This window comes from Ascaphus truei, chromosome 4 (assembly GCF_040206685.1).
Source record: "Ascaphus truei isolate aAscTru1 chromosome 4, aAscTru1.hap1, whole genome shotgun sequence".
In the NCBI taxonomy this organism is placed as follows: domain Eukaryota; kingdom Metazoa; phylum Chordata; class Amphibia; order Anura; family Ascaphidae; genus Ascaphus; species Ascaphus truei.
This window is the reverse complement of record NC_134486.1, coordinates 3,416,127-3,437,599: the sequence shown is the minus strand read 5'-3', so window position 1 is coordinate 3,437,599 and position 21,473 is coordinate 3,416,127. Positions and strand designations below refer to the sequence as shown.

Sequence of the window (21,473 nt, the reverse complement as noted above, 5' to 3'; positions counted from 1 at the left end):
AGAACATGAGTGGTGTCGCGGATTGATGATGTGCTGTGTATCTGGGGGGGAATTACCTTTAGCAATAGTCCACAAACCATAGATTTCTTAGATCTAACTTTATATATAGAAGAAGGGTCCATCGAGACAAAAACCTTTTATAAAAAGGTGGATGCCAACACTTATCTGCTGGCATCAAGTCATCATAATCCAAGATGGATAAACAATATACCCAAGGGGCAATTTCTAAGAACAAAAAGAAATTGTTCCAGAACTGAGATATTCGATATACAGGCAGAAGAACTAACGAATAAATTTATGGATAGGGAATACAATCACACCAAGGTAATAAGGGCACTAGAATCGGTAAAAAATATCCCAAGGGAAGATCTAATAGTAATGAATCCAAATAAAAAGAAATCTAAAGAAGGGGAATTTATTCCATTCATTACCAAATATAATGCCATGGCCCCGAAAATTACCCAAATAATTAAAAAACATTGGGGCATTTTACAGGGAGACCAAACATTAAACACCATTTTACCAAAAATTCCCCAAATAGTGTTTAAAAGGGCAGATAATCTTAAACTACAACTCTCCCCAAGCTGTCCATTTGACGTGGCAAAAAAATCCAACACCACATGGCTTAGGGAACTCAATGGGTTCTTTACATGTGGGAAATGCATTGGCTGTAAATACAGTACCAAATGTAGGGAATTCAAATCCAACATAACAGGTGTTGTATTTCCAATTAAATCCTTCATAAATTGTAAAAGCTCCTTTACGGTCTACCTGTTAGAATGCCCCTGTGGGCTACAATATGTAGGGCGAACAGGTAGACCACTAAAGAGACGCTTTGCGGAACACATTTACAATATTAAAAGGGGTCTCGAGACACATAGTGTCTCGAATCACTTCAAAATAAAACATAACCAAAACCCCGAGGGACTGGTCTGCAAGGGTATAGATTGCCCCAAACAAAACTGGAGAGGGGGAGATAAAATAAATCTAATATCGCGGCGTGAAAGCTATTGGATATACACCCTTAAAACATTAACCCCAAAAGGTTTAAACATAGAGTTTGACCTGGCATCCTTTTTGAGAGATAGCTAATTGATATCAAATTGATAGTTGATTAATATCTAACATGCAAAATCTGTCAGCCAACATCACTAAATTCCTATGAGTCCTCTGCTCAATCTGTCCCATATACACTATATGGATACCATTTGAAGTTCCATTTTTATATAAGCTCATTTTAAGTATATAATCAATTAGTACTGTATTAAATGAATTCAGACATGAATGTTTATATATATTTATTTTCATGCATTAGAAATATCAATTGTATTATTTGTTGTTGTTTTTTGATATCATATGTAAATACTGTGTGTGAATTGTATTTTAGAAATGTTGTGTTACAGTCTTATTATAACAAGTTTGTGATACAGTTACCATATACGACAGGAGTTTGTAATAAAAACATCAGACTCCAGTCAATCAGCCCAATACCCCTCTAGGAATAAATATCCTATCAGGGCAAGTCTAGGGCTATTTAGTTGTGCTTAAGTAGCACCTTATAACATCAATCAGCCCAATATCCCTCTGGGAATAATTATCCTATCAGGGCGAGTTTAGGGCCAATTAGCTGTGCTTAAATAGCACCATACAACATCCATGCTCCATTACCCCTGAGGAAGTGACGTCAGAGGTCACGAAACGCGCGTAGGGTGGAGCGTAGCTGCACGCATTGCTACGTGCTAGTACCAGCTGAGGAGGTTGCTGTTTGAGGTGACGACATCTGAGGTGGACCTGGCGCTCCGATTTGCGGCCGCGAGGAGGAGATACACGCAGGATCCAGCCTCCACGCACATCACGGTTCAGCCCCTCATGCTTGCGGACGGCACATTGTAAATCGTGCAGTTAGATCATCTAGCATGTAAGTGCATATATGTTGGTCTTTTTATTGTTTTATTAAATTGTACTGTACCACACTATTGGGCCTTTTATCTTTTGTGTACCATTGGGCGGACCGGCCATCTATGGAGCGGGAGCAACACCAGTGGGGAACCCGGTGACAGATATCAATCTCCGGTTTAAAGATACCTTTCAAGGCCTGCATTCACCCATCTAGATGTAAGTATCTAGCAGCTGTGTGAATGAGGCTTCAATACACATGAGATACTGCGCAATGGTCTCCTGTTCTCTTTGATTGCAGATCAACAAACTTCAGAAGAAAACCAGGAAGTTAGACTGTGGACATTTTCCAACCAGTTCTTCAACAAAGAGGACTAATTCATCAGGTTCATGCACTTGATAGTGCGCCAAGGACTTTGCTCTCTTACTAACATTTCGGTTTACAGCTATATGGAATAGCTTGTTTATAGTCCTGGGCAGCCCATTCCTATACCCTCCCCTAATCTGATGGTGTGGGGTCTATATCATATAGTGGTTATCCTTAATACGTTTAACACATTTATACTGTCACATTATTTTAATTCACTTGTTGTATATACTAATTCACTATACACACAATTCACAAATAGGTTGAGCGCTTGGTTGTAGTTTAGTTTCTCTTTTCACGTCTCCTAACCTATTTATGTACCTTAGACCTACCTGATAAATCTAATCCGTGGCATGACCACCTGTGGTCCGGTTTGTGTCCGGTGGCTCCCGCAGCCCACGTGACTATCTCAGACCGCCACGTACCAGTGTGGAGACCCCCATGGGTAATTAGGCTGAAGCTGGAGGGGTCTCTTCATTGAATTCTCCTGGTTGCAAAACTAAACTAACCAGTGCCAAAACCAGCCCCAGAATTACCGATATCCCCGCGGTAACTATCCCCGCGCCGCGGAATAAAACGCAGTCACGTTCTCACGGCGCCGCTTATTACCGCTGTAACTATCCCGCGCCGCGGAATAAAACGCAGTCACGTTCTCACGGCGCCGCTTATTTTATTTATTTATATAAAATTGGAGAAACATAATAAGCCCTAAACTTCACATTTATAGAAAAACCTACTAAACCCCCGCAGCTAGTCAGTACCATCCCCCTCCCCCCCCCCCACATTTCTACGCGCCGGTCACCCAACGCCTGCGGTGCTTCTCACACTCCCTTGCGCAAATTGCAGTTGTACAAGTCCGTATAAAATAAAAAGGTCAGTTCTTTTGGGGGATTAGTCAGAGGTCACCCTACTCCTGCAGATCACACAAAGAGGGGACTCCTTTAAGGGTAGGACACCCCCCGTTATCAGATCCCCACCCTTACCTCACATTAACCCCGGAGAGGCCAGCAGAGCACATTGCAGAACGCCCGTGGGATTATTTAACCCATTGTCCAGGTCTAAACATGATATATACCAAAAGTGGCCATCGCCAGTACCCAAGGGCGCCCCCTGCAGTGCAATGTTGCGCTTTCAGCTACTTACATCATTGCACTGAACGGACACAGGCGTCAGATACCAGGCAGGTCTGTCTCCTCAGGAGGTTTTCCCTGGGTCACAGGGGGGAGGCAGTGTCCCCTCGCTGGGTCACAGGGGGGGAGGCAGTGTCCCCTCGCTGGGTCACAGGGGGGGAGGCAGTGTCCCCTCGCTGGGTCACAGGGGGGGAGGCAGTGTCCCCTCGCTGGGTCACAGGGGGGGAGGCAGTGTCCCTTCGCTGGGTCACAGGGGGTAGGCAGTGTCCCCTCCCTGGGTCACAGGGGGGAGGGATAGGGGTACCTCACTGGGTCGTGAGGGTAGGGGGGGAAGGGTGGCAGTGACACCTCGCTGGATCTCAGGGAGGAGACGGGAGGGGGCATCTTTGGAAGGTCAGTCTGTTTGGTCTCCTCAGGCCCCTCGGAGTTGGGGTGCTCGGCGGAGTTGGGGTGCTCGGCGGAGTTGGGGTGCTGGTCAGAATGGGGGTGTTACACCGGATCCCGTTGCTGAGCCGGCCCCCCCGGCGCGCTCAGTACTTGCCCAGGACAGTGGCCAGCAGAGCCATGCGGATATACATCCCGTTCTCAGCCTGACGGAAATACGCTGCCCGGGGGTCAGAGTCCACCTCCAGGCTGGGGAGAGAGGCAAAGTGAGAGCACGCACGAGAGGGGGCGGGGGTGCCAGCCCCAGAGAGAGGGGGCGCCACCCCCAGAGGGTGTGTATACAAGGGGGGGCAGCCTGTGTGTGTATACGGGAGGAAGAAGTGTGTGTGTATGGGGGGGGAGAGGGAAAGAAGTGTGTGTGTGTGTGTGTGTGTGTGTGTGTGTGTGTGTGTGTGTGTGTGTGTGTGTGTGTGTGGGCAACAAAAGACAGAAAAGCCCCAAACTACATCCAATATGACACAAATACAGTATGAAATACTTCTATATCTCTTGGAACAGGTAGTGTTAGGCCTTGCGAACGGGTGTCTGCCTTGACGTGGCTCGCAGGCTTACAACGCTTTGGCCAAAGGGTTAAACTAAATGACCCCTTTTCTAGAGAAAATCTAGGTATTGCACGGTGTGTATTTGGCACATTGGACGTAGCTTTGGGCTTCTCTGTTTGTTGTTGTGTACATGTAGTCACGCCCAGCAGCGCTCCCTGTGACACATATATATATATATATTATGTGATGGGTGTTAGGGTTTCTGGAGCTTGCTGGGTATCTGTGTGTTTATTAACTTTTGTGATCAGCTGACCCCCGCTATTTTGGAGGTGGCCCCTCCCCCCCAGGGTTTAAGCTCGCCCCTCCCCACTTTCCAACTTAGCAGGTCTTTTTAATGTTACTGGGTTTGGACAAATCCAATGTGGTCATCCTCCCTCCAAATAGAGGTAAATGAGAATTTTAATCAGGTAGTGTTAGGACCTGCTAATGGTCATGCCTTTATGTGGCTGCAGGCTTAAAACGCTTTGGCCAAAGGGTGTGTATACGAGGAGGGGCAGCGTGTGTATACGAGGAGGGGCAGCGTGTGTGTATACGAGGAGGGGCAGCGTGTGTGTAAACGAGGAGGGGCAGCGTGTGTGTATACGAGGAGGGGCAGCGTGTGTGTATACGAGGGGGGGCAGCGTGTGTGTATACGAGGGGGGGCAGCGTGTGTGTATACGAGGAGGGCAGCGTGTGTGTATACGAGGAGGGCAGCGTGTGTGTATACGAGGAGGGCAGCGTGTGTGTATACGAGGAGGGGCAGCGTGTGTGTATACGAGGAGGGGCAGCGTGTGTGTATACGAGGAGGGGCAGCGTGTGTGTACACGAGGAGAGGCAGCGTGTGTGTACACGAGGAGGGGCAGCGTGTGTGTACACGAGGAGGGGCAGCGTGTGTGTACACGAGGAGGGGCAGCGTGTGTGTACACGAGGAGGGGCAGCGTGTGTGTACACGAGGAGGGGCAGCGTGTGTGTACACGAGGAGGGGCAGCGTGTGTGTACACGAGGGGGGGCAGCGTGTGTGTACACGAGGGGGGGCAGCGTGTGTGTACACGAGGGGGGGCAGCGTGTGTGTACACGAGGGGGGGCAGCGTGTGTGTAAACGAGGGGGGGCAGCGTGTGTGTATACGAGGGGGGGCAGCGTGTGTATACGAGGGGGGGCAGCGTGTGTATACGAGGGGGGGCAGCGTGTGTATACGAGGGGGGGCAGCGTGTGTATACGAGGGGGGGCAGCGTGTGTATACGAGGGGGGGCAGCGTGTGTATACGAGGGGGGGCAGCGTGTGTATACGAGGGGGGGCAGCGTGTGTATACGAGGGGGGGCAGCGTGTGTATACGAGGGGGGCAGCGTGTGTGTATACGAGGAGGGGCAGCGTGTGTGTATACGAGGAGGGGCAGCGTGTGTATACGAGGGGGGAGGGGCAGCGTGTGTATACGAGGAGGGGCAGCGTGTGTATACGAGGAGGGGCAGCGTGTGTATACGAGGGGGGCAGCGTGTGTGTATACGAGGAGGGGCAGCGTGTGTGTATACGAGGAGGGGCAGCGTGTGTATACGAGGGGGGGCAGCGTGCGTGTGTATACGAGGAGGGGCAGCGTGTGTGTATACGAGGAGGGGCAGCGTGTGTGTATACGAGGAGGGGCAGCGTGTGTGTATACGAGGGGGGCAGCGTGTGTATACGAGGGGGGGCAGCGTGTGTGTATACGAGGGGGGGCAGCGTGTGTGTATACGAGGAGGGGCAGCGTGTGTGTATACGAGGAGGGGCAGCGTGCGTGTGTATACGAGGAGGGGCAGCGTGTGTGTATACGAGGAGGGGCAGCGTGTGTGTATACGAGGGGGGGCAGCAAGTGTGTATACGAGGAGGGCAGCCTGTGTGTATACGAGGGGGGCAGCGTGTGTGTACACGTGGAGGGGCAGCGTGTGTATACGAGGAGGGGCAGCGTGTGTGTATACGAGGAGGGGCAGCGTGTGTGTATACGAGGAGGGGCAGCGTGTGTGTATACGAGGGGGGGCAGCGTGTGTGTATACGAGGAGGGGCAGCGTGTGTGTATACGTGGAGGGGCAGCGTGTGTGTATACGAGGAGGGGCAGCGTGTGTATATATGGGGGGGCAGCGTGTGTATATATGGGGGGGCAGCGTGTGTGTATATGAGGGGGGGCAGCGTGTGTATATATGGGGGGGGCAGCGTGTGTGTATACGAGGGGGGGGCAGCGTGTGTATATATGGGGGGGGGGCAGCGTGTGTATATATGGGGGGGGGGCAGTCCTGTAGCGCACATGCCTTTTGTAGCGTGTCCTGAGAGAGGGGGGGGGGGCACCGCGTGCGATTCTCACCTGATCTCGTTGACGCGAGGCATTGGATGCATCACCACCATCTTTTTCTTGGCCCTGGTCATGATGTGTGGGGTGAGGATGAACTGTCCGAAGCACTGGGGGGGGGGGGGGAAGGGAGGGAGGGAGAGGGGGGATTAACCCGAGCAACGCCCGCCCTACACCCTACTACTGACCCCTCAACCTGCGGCAAAAACTATTCCTGGGACCCAGAGAACAGGGCAGCCACCTCCAGCGGCAAACCTGGCGCGCAGGTAACCCGGGGCGAGAGAGAGCGCGCTGGGAGCGCAGGTAACCCGGGGCGAGAGAGAGCGTGCTGGGAGTGCAGGTAACCCGGGGCGAGAGAGAGCGCGCTGGCAGCGCAGGTAACCCGGGGCGAGAGAGAGCGCGCTGGCAGCGCAGGTAACCCGGGGCGAGAGAGAGCGCGCTGGGAGCGCAGGTAACCCGGGGCGAGAGAGAGCGTGCTGGGAGTGCAGGTAACCCGGGGCGAGAGAGAGCGCGCTGGCAGCGCAGGTAACCCCGGGCGAGAGAGAGCGCGCTGGCAGCGCAGGTAACCCGGGGCGAGAGAGAGCGCGCTGGGAGCGCAGGTAACCCGGGGCGAGAGAGAGCGCGCTGGTAGTGCAGGTAACCCGGGGCGAGAGAGAGCGCGCTGGGAGCGCAGGTAACCCGGGGCGAGAGAGAGCGCGCTGGGAGCGCAGGTAACCCGGGGCGAGAGCGCGCTGGGAGCGCAGATAACCCGGGGCGAGAGAGAGCGCGCTGCTAGTGCAGGTAACACGGGGCGAGAGAGAGCGCGCTGCTAGTGCAGGTAACCCGGGGCGAGAGAGAGCGCGCTGGGAGCGCAGGTAACCCGGGGCGAGAGAGAGCGCGCTGCTAGTGCAGGTAACCCGGGGCGAGAGAGAGCGCGCTGGCAGCGCAGGTAACCCGGGGCGAGAGAGAGCGCGCTGGGAGCGCAGGTAACCCGGGGCGAGAGAGAGCGCGCTGGGAGCGCAGGTAACCCGGGGCGAGAGAGAGCGCGCTGGCAGCGCAGGTAACCCGGGGCGAGAGAGAGCGCGCTGGGAGCGCAGGTAACCCGGGGCGAGAGAGAGCACGCTGGGAGCGCAGGTAACCCGGGGCGAGAGAGAGCGTGCTGGTAGCGCAGGTAACCCGGGGCGAGAGAGAGCGCGCTGGGAGCGCAGGTAACCCGGGGCGAGAGAGAGCGCGCTGGGAGCGCAGGTAACCCGGGGCGAGAGAGAGCGTGCTGGTAGCGCAGGTAACCCGGGGCGAGAGAGAGCGCGCTGGGAGTGCAGGTAACCCGGGGCGAGAGAGAGCGAGCTGGCAGCGCAGGTAACCCGGGGCGAGAGAGAGCGCGCTGGGAGCGCAGGTAACCCGGGGCGAGAGAGAGCGTGCTGGTAGCGCAGGTAACACGGGGCGAGAGAGAGCGCGCTGGGAGCGCAGGTAACCCGGGGCGAGAGAGAGCTGGGAGCACAGATTACACGCAGTGAGAGATAGCCGCGCACAGATTACACGCAGTGAGAGATAGCCGCGCGCACAGATTACACGCAGTGAGAGATAGCCGCGCACAGATTACACGCAGTGAGAGATAGCCGCGCGCACAGATTACACGCAGTGAGAGATAGCCGCGCGCACAGATTAGACGCAGTGAGAGATAGCCGCGCGCACAGATTACACGCAGTGAGAGATAGCCGCGCGCACAGATTACACGCAGTGAGAGATAGCCGCGCGCACAGATTCCACGCAGTGAGAGATAGCCGCGCGCACAGATTACACGCAGTGAGAGATAGCCGCGCGCACAGATTACACGCAGTGAGAGATAGCCGCGCGCACAGATTACACGCAGTGAGAGATAGCCGCGCGCACAGATTACACGCAGTGAGAGATAGCCGCGCGCACAGATTCCACGCAGTGAGAGATAGCCGCGCGCAGATTCCACGCAGTGAGAGATAGCCGCGCGCACAGATTACACGCAGTGAGAGATAGCCGCGCGCACAGATTACACGCAGTGAGAGATAGCCGCGCGCACAGATTACACGCAGTGAGAGATAGCCGCGCGCACAGATTACACGCAGTGAGAGATAGCCGCGCGCACAGATTACACGCAGTGAGAGATAGCCGCGCGCACAGATTACACGCAGTGAGAGATAGCCGCGCGCACAGATCACACGCAGTGAGAGATAGCCGCGCGCACAGATCACACGCAGTGAGAGATAGCCGCGCGCACAGATTACACGCAGTGAGAGATAGCCGCGCGCACAGATTACACGCAGTGAGAGATAGCCGCGCGCACAGATTACACGCAGTGAGAGATAGCCGCGCGCACAGATTACACGCAGTGAGAGATAGCCGCGCGCACAGATTACACGCAGTGAGAGATAGCCGCGCGCACAGATTACACGCAGTGAGAGATAGCCGCGCGCACAGATTACACGCAGTGAGAGATAGCCCCGCGCACAGATTACACGCAGTGAGAGATAGCCGTGCGCACAGATTACACGCAGTGAGAGATAGCCGCGCGCACAGATTACACGCAGTGAGAGATAGCCGCGCACAGATTACACGCAGTGAGAGATAGCCGCGCGCACAGATTACACGCAGTGAGAGATAGCCGCGCGCACAGATTACACGCAGTGAGAGATAGCCGCGCGCACAGATTACACGCAGTGAGAGATAGCCGTGCGCACAGATTACACGCAGTGAGAGATAGCCGCGCACAGATTACACGCAGTGAGAGATAGCCGCGCGCACAGATTACACGCAGTGAGAGATAGCCGCGCGCACAGATTACACGCAGTGAGAGATAGCCGCGCGCACAGATTACACGCAGTGAGAGATAGCCGCGCGCACAGATTACACGCAGTGAGATAGCCGCGCGCACAGATTACACGCAGTGAGAGATAGCCGCGCGCACAGATTACACGCAGTGAGAGATAGCCGCGCGCACAGATTCCACGCAGTGAGAGATAGCCGCGCGCACAGATTACACGCAGTGAGAGATAGCCGCGCGCACAGATTACACGCAGTGAGAGATAGCCGCGCGCACAGATTACACGCAGTGAGAGATAGCCGCGCGCACAGATTACACGCAGTGAGAGATAGCCGCGCGCACAGATTACACGCAGTGAGAGATAGCCGCGCGCACAGATCACACGCAGTGAGAGATAGCCGCGTGCACAGATTACACGCAGTGAGAGATAGCCGCGCGCACAGATTACACGCAGTGAGAGATAGCCGCGCGCACAGATTACACGCAGTGAGAGATAGCCGCGCGCACAGATTACACGCAGTGAGAGATAGCCGCGCGCACAGATTACACGCAGTGAGAGATAGGCGCGCGCACAGATTACACGCAGTGAGAGATAGCCGCGCGCACAGATTACACGCAGTGAGAGATAGCCGCGCGCACAGATTACACGCAGTGAGAGATAGCCGCGCGCACAGATTACACGCAGTGAGAGATAGCCGCGCGCACAGATTACACGCAGTGAGAGATAGCCGCGCGCACAGATTACACGCAGTGAGAGATAGCCGCGCGCACAGATTACACGCAGTGAGAGATAGCCGCGCGCACAGATTACACGCAGTGAGAGATAGCCGCGCGCACAGATTACACGCAGTGAGAGATAGCCGCGCGCACAGATTACACGCAGTGAGAGATAGCCGCGCGCACAGATTACACGCAGTGAGAGATAGCCGCGCGCACAGATTACACGCAGTGAGAGATAGCCGCGCGCACAGATTACACGCAGTGAGAGATAGCCGCGCGACAGATTACACGCAGTGAGAGATAGCCGCGCGACAGATTACACGCAGTGAGAGATAGCCGCGCGCACAGATTACACGCAGTGAGAGATAGCCGCGCGCACAGATTACACTCAGTGAGAGATAGCCGTGCGCACAGATTACACTCAGTGAGAGATAGCCGCGCGACAGATTACACGCAGTGAGAGATAGCCGCGCGCACAGATTACACTCAGTGAGAGATAGCCGTGCGCACAGATTACACTCAGTGAGAGATAGCCGCGCGCACAGATTACACGCAGTGAGAGATAGCCGCGCGCACAGATTACACGCAGTGAGAGATAGCCGCGCGCACAGATTACACGCAGTGAGAGATAGCCGCGCGCACAGATTACACGCAGTGAGAGATAGCCGCGCGCACAGATTACACGCAGTGAGAGATAGCCGCGCGCACAGATTACACGCAGTGAGAGATAGCCGCGCGCACAGATTACACGCAGTGAGAGATAGCCGCGCGCACAGATTACACGCAGTGAGAGATAGCCGCGCGCACAGATTACACGCAGTGAGAGATAGCCGCGCGCACAGATTACACGCAGTGAGAGATAGCCGCGTGCACAGATTACACGCAGTGAGAGATAGCCGCGCGCACAGATTCCACGCAGTGAGAGATAGCCGCGCGCACAGATTACACGCAGTGAGAGATAGCCGCGCGCACAGATAACACGCAGTGAGATAGCCGCGCGCACAGATTACACGCAGTGAGAGATAGCCGCGCGCACAGATTACTTACAGTGTCGTACTCGTCCTTGGACTGGAACCGCTCCTTCTGGATCCGGGTCACGTACAGCACGTCGGTGCTGGGCAGCGCCTCCTCGATGCTGTCAAACTCCTCCTGGTAGAGGGCAGAGGGGAAAGGTCACGGCATGTCACACCGCGTAACCTCACCGCGTGCACCGGGACACCCCGCGTAACCTCACCGCGTGCACCGGGACACCCCGCGTAACCTCACCGCGTGCACCGGGACACCCCGCGTAACCTCACCGCGTGCACCGGGACACCCCGCGTAACCTCACCGCGTGCACCGGGACACCCCGCGTAACCTCACCGCGTGCACCGGGACACCCCGCGTAACCTCACCGCGTGCACCGGGACACCCCGCGTAACCTCACCGCGTGCACCGGGACACCCCGCGTAACCTCACCGCGTGCACCGGGACACGCCGCGTAACGTCACCGCGTGCACCGGGACACGCCGCGTAACGTCACCGCGTGCACCGGGACACCCCGCGTAACCTCACCGCGTGCACCGGGACACCCCGCGTAACCTCACCGCGTGCACCGGGACACCCCGCGTAACCTCACCGCGTGCACCGGGACACCCCGCGTAACCTCACCGCGTGCACCGGGACACCCCGCGTAACGTCACCGCGTGCACCGGGACACCCCGCGTAACCTCACCGCATGCACCGGGACACCCCGCGTAACCTCACCGCGTGCACCGGGACACCCCGCGTAACCTCACCGCGTGCACCGGGGCACCCCGCGTAACCTCACCGCGTGCAGTGGAACACCCAGCGTAACCTCACTGCATGCACCGGGACACCCCGCGTAACCTCACCGCGTGCACCAGGACACCCCGCGTAACCTCACCGCGTGCACCGGGACACGCCGCGTAACCTCACCGCGTGCACCGGGACACCCCGCGCAACCTCACCGCGTGCACCGGGACACGCCGCGTAACCTCACCGCGTGGACCGGGACACGCCGCGTAACCTCACCGCATGCACCAGAACACCCCGCGTAACCTCACCGCGTGCACCAGAATACCCCGCGTAACCTCACCGCATGCACCGGGACACCCCGCGTAACCTCACCGCGTGCACCGGGACACCCCGCGTAACCTCACCGCGTGCACCGGGACACCCCGCGTAACCTCACCGCATGCAGAGGGACACCCCGCGTAACCTCACCGCATGCACCGGGACACCCCGCGTAACCTCACCGCATGCACCAGAACACCCCGCGTAACCTCACCGCATGCAGAGGGACACCCCGCGTAACCTCACCGCGTGCACCGGGACACCCCGCGTAACCTCACCGCATGCACCGGGACACCCCGCGTAACCTCACCGCATGCACCGGGACACCCCGCGTAACCTCACCGCGTGCACCAGGATCCCCCCGCGTAACTTCACCGCGTGCACCGGGACACCCCGCGTAACCACCGCATGCACCGGGCCCCCCCGCGTAACCTCAACGCATGCACCGGGCCCCCCCGCGTAACCTCACCGCGTGCACCGGGACACCCCGCGTAACCTCACCGCATGCACCGGGACACCCCGCGTAACCTCACCGCATGCACCGGGACACCCCGCGTAACCTCACCGCGTGCACCGGGATCCCCCCGCGTAACTTCACCGCGTGCACCGGGCCCCCCCGCGTAACCTCAACGCATGCACCGGGATACCCCGCGTAACCTCAACGCGTGCACCGGGACACCCCGCGTAACCACCGCATGCACCGGGACACCCCGCGTAACCTCACCGCGTGCACCGGGACACCCCGCGTAACCTCAACGCATGCACCGGGACACCTCGCGTAACCTCACCGCGTGCACCGGGGCACGCCGCGTAACCTCACCGCGTGCACCGGGACACCCCGCGTAACCTCACCGCATGCACCGGGACACCCCGCGTAACCTCACCGCATGCACCGGGACACCCCGCGTAACCTCACCGCGTGCACCGGGATCCCCCCGCGTAACTTCACCGCGTGCACCGGGACACCCCGCGTAACCACCGCATGCACCGGGCCCCCCCGCGTAACCTCAACGCATGCACCGGGACACCCCGCGTAACCTCACCGCGTGCACCGGGACACCCCGCGTAACCTCACCGCATGCACCGGGACACCCCGCGTAACCTCACCGCATGCACCGGGACACCCCGCGTAACCTCACCGCGTGCACCGGGATCCCCCCGCGTAACTTCACCGCGTGCACCGGGACACCCCGCGTAACCACCGCATGCACCGGGCCCCCCCGCGTAACCTCAACGCATGCACCGGGCCCCCCCGCGTAACCTCACCGCGTGCACCGGGACACCCCGCGTAACCTCACCGCATGCACCGGGACACCCCGCGTAACCTCACCGCATGCACCGGGACACCCCGCGTAACCTCACCGCGTGCACCGGGATCCCCCCGCGTAACTTCACCGCGTGCACCGGGACACCCCGCGTAACCACCGCATGCACCGGGACACCCCGCGTAACCTCACCGCGTGCACCGGGACACCGCGCACTAACATAACCTCACCGCGTGCACCGGGACACGCGTCCTGCGGCAGGATAGGGGGTATTTCCTCACCTGCTTAATCCCCTTGGAGGCCACAAAGTGGATGATGTTGGAGGGCATGCGGAGGCTGCGAGGGGTCACGTATCTCAGGGTGACCCGGTACTGAGTCAGGAGGCAGGCCAGCGAGTGAACCGTCCGGCCATGCTTCAAATCCCCCACCATGGTTATCTGGAACACAGAGAGAGGTCAGAGCAGCAGGAACCAGGGAACCGGAAAGGGAACCGCCGCGCCAACCGTATCAGGCAAATGGTGAGATTCAGTCCCACACAAAATGGAGTCCTGCGGCCGGAGTTTCTTACAGGTGAATCACCAACCTCTACAGGTCAAGGTCACAAGGAAAAGGATCCTCCGGCGTGTGGTTCCACGTGTGACTCCGGGACACGCAATAACAAACAGAAAAGAGGGACCACAATCAGGGGAAGAAACACACTTACATTAAACACTCGTCCTCCAATAGGGATAGGGGACACTCGTTCTCCAATAGGGATAGGGGACACTCGTTCTCCAATAGGGATAGGGGACACACGTTCTCCAATAGGGATAGGGGACACTCGTTCTCCAATAGGGATAGGGGACACTAGTTCTCCAATAGGGATAGGGGACACTAGTTCTCCAATAGGGATAGGGGACACTAGTTCTCCTCCAATAGGGATAGGGGACACTCGTTCTCCAATAGGGATAGGGGACACTCGTTCTCCAATAGGGATAGGGGACACTCGTTCTCCAATAGGGATAGGGGACACTAGTTCTCCTCCAATAGGGATAGGGGACACTCGTTCTCCTCCAATAGGGATAGGGGACACTCGTTCTCCAATAGGGATAGGGGACACTCGTTCTCCGATAGGGGACACTAGTTCTCCTCCAATAGGGATAGGGGACACTCGTTCTCCGATAGGGGACACTAGTTCTCCTCCAATAGGGATAGGGGACACTCGTTCTCCTCCAATAGGGATAGGGGACACTCGTTCTCCTCCAATAGGGATAGGGGACACTCGTTCTCCAATAGGGATAGGGGACACTCGTTCTCCAATAGGGATAGGGGACACTCGTTCTCCAATAGGGATAGGGGACACTCGTTCTCCAATAGGGATAGGGGACACGCGTTCTCCAATAGGGATAGGGGACACTCGTTCTCCAATAGGGATAGGGGACACTCGTTCTCCAATAGGGATAGGGGACACTCGTTCTCCAATAGGGATAGGGGACACTCGTTCTCCAATAGGGATAGGGGACACTCGTTCTCCAATAGGGATAGGGGACACGCGTTCTCCAATAGGGATAGGGGACACTCGTTCTCCAATAGGGATAGGGGACACTCGTTCTCCAATAGGGATAGGGGACACTCGTTCTCCAATAGGGATAGGGGACACTCGTTCTCCAATAGGAATAGGGGACACTCGTTCTCCAATAGGGATAGGGGACACTCATTCTCCTCCAATAGGGATAGGGGACACTCGTTCTCCAATAGGGATAGGGGACACTCGTTCTCCAATAGGGATAGGGGACACTCGTTCTCCAATAGGGATAGGGGACGCTCGTTCTCCAATAGGGATAGGGGACACTCGTTCTCCAATAGGGATAGGGGACACTCGTTCTCCAATAGGGATAGGGGACACTCGTTCTCCAATAGGGATAGGGGACACTCGTTCTCCAATAGGGATAGTGGACACTCGTTCTCCAATAGGGATAGGGGACACTAGTTCTCCAATAGGGATAGGGGACACTAGTTCTCCAATAGGGATAGGGGACACTAGTTCTCCAATAGGGATAGGGGACACTCGTTCTCCAATAGGGATAGGGGACACTCGTTCTCCAATAGGGATAGGGGACACTCGTTCTCCAATAGGGATAGTGGACACTCGTTCTCCAATAGGGATAGGGGACACTAGTTCTCCAATAGGGATAGGGGACACTCGTTCTCCAATAGGGATAGGGGACACTCGTTCTCCAATAGGGATAGGGGACACTCGTTCTCCAATAGGGATAGGGGACACTAGTTCTCCAATAGGGATAGGGGACACTCGTTCTTCAACAGGGATAGGGGACACTCGTTCTCCAATAGGGATAGGGGACACTCGTTCTTCAATAGGTATAGGGGACACTCGTTCTCCAATAGGGATAGGGGACACTAGTTCTCCAATAGGGATAGGGGACACTCGTTCTCCAATAGGGATAGGGGACACTCGTTCTCCAATAGGGATAGGGGACACTCGTTCTCCAATAGGGATAGGGGACACTCGTTCTTCAACAGGGATAGGGGACACTCGTTCTCCAATAGGGATAGGGGACACTCGTTCTTCAATAGGGATAGGGGACACTCGTTCTCCAATAGGGATAGGGGACACTAGTTCTCCAATAGGGATAGGGGACACTCGTTCTCCAATAGGGATAGGGGACACTCGTTCTCCAATAGGGATAGGGGACACTAGTTCTCCTCCAATAGGGATAGGGGACACTAGTTCTCCAATAGGGATAGGGGACACTAGTTCTCCTCCAATAGGGATAGGGGACACTCGTTCTCCAATAGGGATAGGGGACACTCGTTCTCCAATAGGGATAGGGGACACTCGTTCTCCAATAGGGATAGGGGACACTCGTTCTCCAATAGGGATAGGGGACACTCGTTCTCCAATAGGGATAGGGGACACGCGTTCTCCAATAGGGATAGGGGACACTCGTTCTCCAATAGGGATAGGGGACACTCGTTCTCCAATAGGGATAGGGGACACTCGTTCTCCAATAGGGATAGGGGACACTCGTTCTCCAATAGGGATAGGGGACACTCGTTCTCCAATAGGGATAGGGGACACGCGTTCTCCAATAGGGATAGGGGACACTCGTTCTCCAATAGGGATAGGGGACACTCGTTCTCCAATAGGGATAGGGGACACTCGTTCTCCAATAGGGATAGGGGACACTCGTTCTCCAATAGGGATAGGGGACACTCGTTCTCCAATAGGAATAGGGGACACTCGTTCTCCAATAGGGATAGGGGACACTCATTCTCCTCCAATAGGGATAGGGGACACTCGTTCTCCAATAGGGATAGGGGACACTCGTTCTCCAATAGGGATAGGGGACACTCGTTCTCCAATAGGGATAGGGGACACTCGTTCTCCAATAGGGATAGGGGACGCTCGTTCTCCAATAGGGATAGGGGACACTCGTTCTCCAATAGGGATAGGGGACACTCGTTCTCCAATAGGGATAGGGGACACTCGTTCTCCAATAGGGATAGGGGACACTCGTTCTCCAATAGGGATAGTGGACACTCGTTCTCCAATAGGGATAGGGGACACTAGTTCTCCAATAGGGATAGGGGACACTAGTTCTCCAATAGGGATAGGGGACACTCGTTCTCCAATAGGGATAGGGGACACTCGTTCTCCAATAGGGATAGGGGACACTCGTTCTCCAATAGGGATAGGGGACACTCGTTCTCCAATAGGGATAGTGGACACTCGTTCTCCAATAGGGATAGGGGACACTAGTTCTCCAATAGGGATAGGGGACACTCGTTCTCCAATAGGGATAGGGGACACTCGTTCTCCAATAGGGATAGGGGACACTAGTTCTCCAATAGGGATAGGGGACACTCGTTCTTCAACAGGGATAGGGGACACTCGTTCTCCAATAGGGATAGGGGACACTCGTTCTTCAATAGGTATAGGGGACACTCGTTCTCCAATAGGGATAGGGGACACTAGTTCTCCAATAGGGATAGGGGACACTCGTTCTCCAATAGGGATAGGGGACACTCGTTCTCCAATAGGGATAGGGGACACTCGTTCTCCAATAGGGATAGGGGACACTCGTTCTTCAACAGGGATAGGGGACACTCGTTCTCCAATAGGGATAGGGGACACTCGTTCTTCAATAGGGATAGGGGACACTCGTTCTCCAATAGGGATAGGGGACACTAGTTCTCCAATAGGGATAGGGGACACTCGTTCTCCAATAGGGATAGGGGACACTCGTTCTCCAATAGGGATAGGGGACACTAGTTCTCCTCCAATAGGGATAGGGGACACTAGTTCTCCTCCAATAGGGATAGGGGACACTCGTTCTCCAATAGGGATAAGGGACATTAGTTCTCCAATAGGGATAGGGGACACTAGTTCTCCAATAGGGATAGGGGACACTAGTTCTCCAATAGGGATAGGGGACACTCGTTCTCCAATAGGGATAGGGGACACTCGTTCTCCAATAGGGATAGGGGACACTCGTTCTCCAATAGGGATAGGGGACACTAGTTCTCCAATAGGGATAGGGGACACTCGTTCTCCAATAGGGATAGGGGACACTCGTTCTCCAATAGGGATAGGGGACACTAGTTCTCCTCCAATAGGGATAGGGGACACTAGTTCTCCAATAGGGATAGGGGACACTCGTTCTCCAATAGGGATAGGGGACACTCGTTCTTCAATAGGGATAGGGGACACTCGTTCTCCAATAGGGATAGGGGACACTGGTTCTCCAATAGGGATAGGGGACACTCGTTCTCCAATAGGGATAGGGGACACTCGTTCTCCAATAGGGATAGGGGACACTAGTTCTCCTCCAATAGGGATAGGGGACACTAGTTCTCCTCCAATAGGGATAGGGGACACTCGTTCTCCAATAGGGATAAGGGACATTAGTTCTCCAATAGGGATAGGGGACACTAGTTCTCCAATAGGGATAGGGGACACTAGTTCTCCAATAGGGATAGGGGACACTCGTTCTTCAATAGGGATAGGGGACACTCGTTCTCCAATAGGGATAGGGGACACTCGTTCTCCAATAGGGATAGGGGACACTCGTTCTCCAATAGGGATAGGGGACACTCGTTCTCCAATTGGGATAGGGGACACTACTTCTCCAATAGGGATTGGGGACACTCGTTCTCCTCCAATAGGGATAGGGGACACTCGTTCTCCAATAGGGATAGGGGACACTAGTTCTCCAATAGGGATAGGGGACACTCGTTCTCCAATAGGGATAGGGGACACTCGTTCTCCAATAGGGATAGGGGACACTAGTTCTCCTCCAATAGGGATAGGGGACACTAGTTCTCCTCCAATAGGGATAGGGGACACTAGTGCTCCTCCAATAGGGATAGGGGACACTCGTTCTCCAATAGGGATAGGGGACACTAGTTCTCCAATAGGGATAGGGGACACTAGTTCTCCAATAGGGATAGGGGACACTCGTTCTCCAATAGGGATAGGGGACACTCGTTCTCCAATAGGGATAGGGGACACTAGTTCTCCAATAGGGATAGGGGACACTAGTTCTCCAATAGGGATAGGGGACACTCGTTCTCCAATAGGGATAGGGGACACTAGTTCTCCTCCAATAGGAATAGGGGACACTAGTTCTCCTCCAATAGGGATAGGGGACACTAGTTCTCCTCCAATAGGGATAGGGGACACTCGTTCTCCAATAGGGATAGGGGACACTCGTTCTCCAATAGGGATAGGGGACACTCGTTCTCCAATAGGGATAGAGGACACTAGTTTTCCTCCAATAGGGATAGGGGACACTAGTTCTCCTCCAATAGGGATAGGGGACACTAGTTCTCCTCCAATAGGGATAGGGGACACTAGTTCTCCTCCAATAGGGATAGGGGACACTAGTTCTCCTCCAATAGGGATAGGGGACACTAGTTCTCCTCCAATAGGGATAGGGGACACTCGTTCTCCAATAGGGATAGGGGACACTCGTTCTCCAATAGGGATAGGGGACACTCGTTCTCCAATAGGGATAGAGGACACTAGTTTTCCTCCAATAGGGATAGGGGACACTAGTTTTCCTCCAATAGGGATAGGGGACACTAGTTCTCCTCCAATAGGTATAGGGGACACTAGTTCTCCTCCAATAGGGATAGGGGACACTAGTTCTCCTCCAATAGGGATAGGGGACACTAGTTCTCCTCCAATAGGGATAGGGGACACTAGTTCTCCTCCAATAGGGATAGGGGACACTCGTTCTCCAATAGGGATAGGGGACACTCGTTCTCCAATAGGGATAGAGGACACTAGTTTTCCTCCAATAGGGATAGGGGACACCAGGTCTCCAATAGGGATAGGGGACACCAGGTCTCCTATAGGGATAGGGGACGCTCGTTCTCCAATAGGGATAGGGGACGCTCGTTCTCCAATAGGGATAGGGGACGCTCGTTCTCCAATAGGGATAGGGGACACTCGTTCTCCAATAGGGATAGTGGACACTCGTTCTCCAATAGGGATAGGGGACACTAGTTCTCCAATAGGGATAGGGGACACTCGTTCTCCAATAGGGATAGTGGACACTCGTTCTCCAATAGGGATAGGGGACACTAGTTCTCCAATAGGGATAGGGGACACTCGTTCTCCAATAGGGATAGGGGACACTCGTTCTCCAATAGGGATAGGGGATACTAGTTCTCCAATAGGGATAGGGGACACTCGTTCTTCAACAGGGATAGGGGACACTCGTTCTCCAATAGGGATAGGGGACACTCGTTCTTCAATAGGTATAGGGGACACTAGTTCTCCAATAGGGATAGGGGACACTAGTTCTCCTCCAATAGGGATAGGGGACACTCGTTCTCCAATAGGGATAAGGGACATTAGTTCTCCAATAGGGATAGGGGACACTAGTTCTCCAATAGGGATAGGGGACACTAGTTCTCCAATAGGGATAGGGGACACTCGTTCTTCAATAGGGATAGGGGACACTCGTTCTCCAATAGGGATAGGGGACACTCGTTCTCCAATAGGGATAGGGGACACTAGTTCTCCAATAGGGATAGGGGACACTCGTTCTCCAATAGGGATAGGGGACACTCGTTCTCCAATAGGGATAGGGGACACTAGTTCTCCTCCAATAGGGATAGGGGACACTAGTTCTCCAATAGGGATAGGGGACACTCATTCTCCAATAGGGATAGGGGACACTCGTTCTTCAATAGGGATAGGGGACACTCGTTCTCCAATAGGGATAGGGGACACTAGTTCTCCAATAGGGATAGGGGACACTCGTTCTCCAATAGGGATAGGGGACACTCGTTCTCCAATAGGGATAGGGGACACTAGTTCTCCTCCAATAGGGATAGGGGACACTAGTTCTCCTCCAATAGGGATAGGGGACACTCGTTCTCCAATAGGGATAAGGGACATTAGTTCTCCAATAGGGATAGGGGACACTAGTTCTCCAATAGGGATAGGGGACACTAGTTCTCCAATAGGGATAGGGGACACTCGTTCTTCAATAGGGATAGGGGACACTCGTTCTCCAATAGGGATAGGGGACACTCGTTCTCCAATAGGGATAGGGGACACTCGTTCTCCAATAGGGATAGGGGACACTCGTTCTCCAATAGGGATAGGGGACACTCGTTCTCCTCCAATAGGGATAGGGGACACCAGGTCTCCAATAGGGATAGGGGACACTAGTTCTCCAATAGGGATAGGGGACACTCGTTCTTCAACAGGGATAGGGGACACTCGTTCTCCAATAGGGATAGGGGACACTCGTTCTTCAATAGGTATAGGGGACACTCGTTCTCCAATAGGGATAGGGGACACTAGTTCTCCAATAGGGATAGGGGACACTCGTTCTCCAATAGGGATAGGGGACACTAGTTCTCCAATAGGGATAGGGGACACTCGTTCTCCAATAGGGATAGGGGACACTCGTTCTTCAACAGGGATAGGGGACACTCGTTCTCCAATAGG

At 55.2% G+C, this 21,473-nt stretch overlaps 1 protein-coding gene across 5 annotated transcripts in view; it reads right to left on the bottom strand.

Annotated features, from left to right (window-relative positions):
* Positions 1-3,017: 3,017 nt before the first annotated feature.
* Positions 3,018-21,473, bottom strand: part of LOC142492494 (multifunctional protein CAD-like) — a 204,035-nt gene continuing 185,579 nt past the window's right edge. For all 5 annotated transcript variants that reach the window (XM_075595154.1, XM_075595157.1, XM_075595158.1 and 2 more), the window contains 4 exons: positions 13,786-13,941; positions 11,211-11,312; positions 6,686-6,780; positions 3,018-4,026 (listed from right to left, as the gene is read on the bottom strand). In XM_075595154.1, coding sequence (XP_075451269.1) covers positions 3,924-4,026; positions 6,686-6,780; positions 11,211-11,312; positions 13,786-13,941 — 456 coding nt within the window. In that variant the 3' untranslated portion in view covers positions 3,018-3,923. The remainder of the gene's footprint in view (positions 4,027-6,685; positions 6,781-11,210; positions 11,313-13,785; positions 13,942-21,473) is intronic.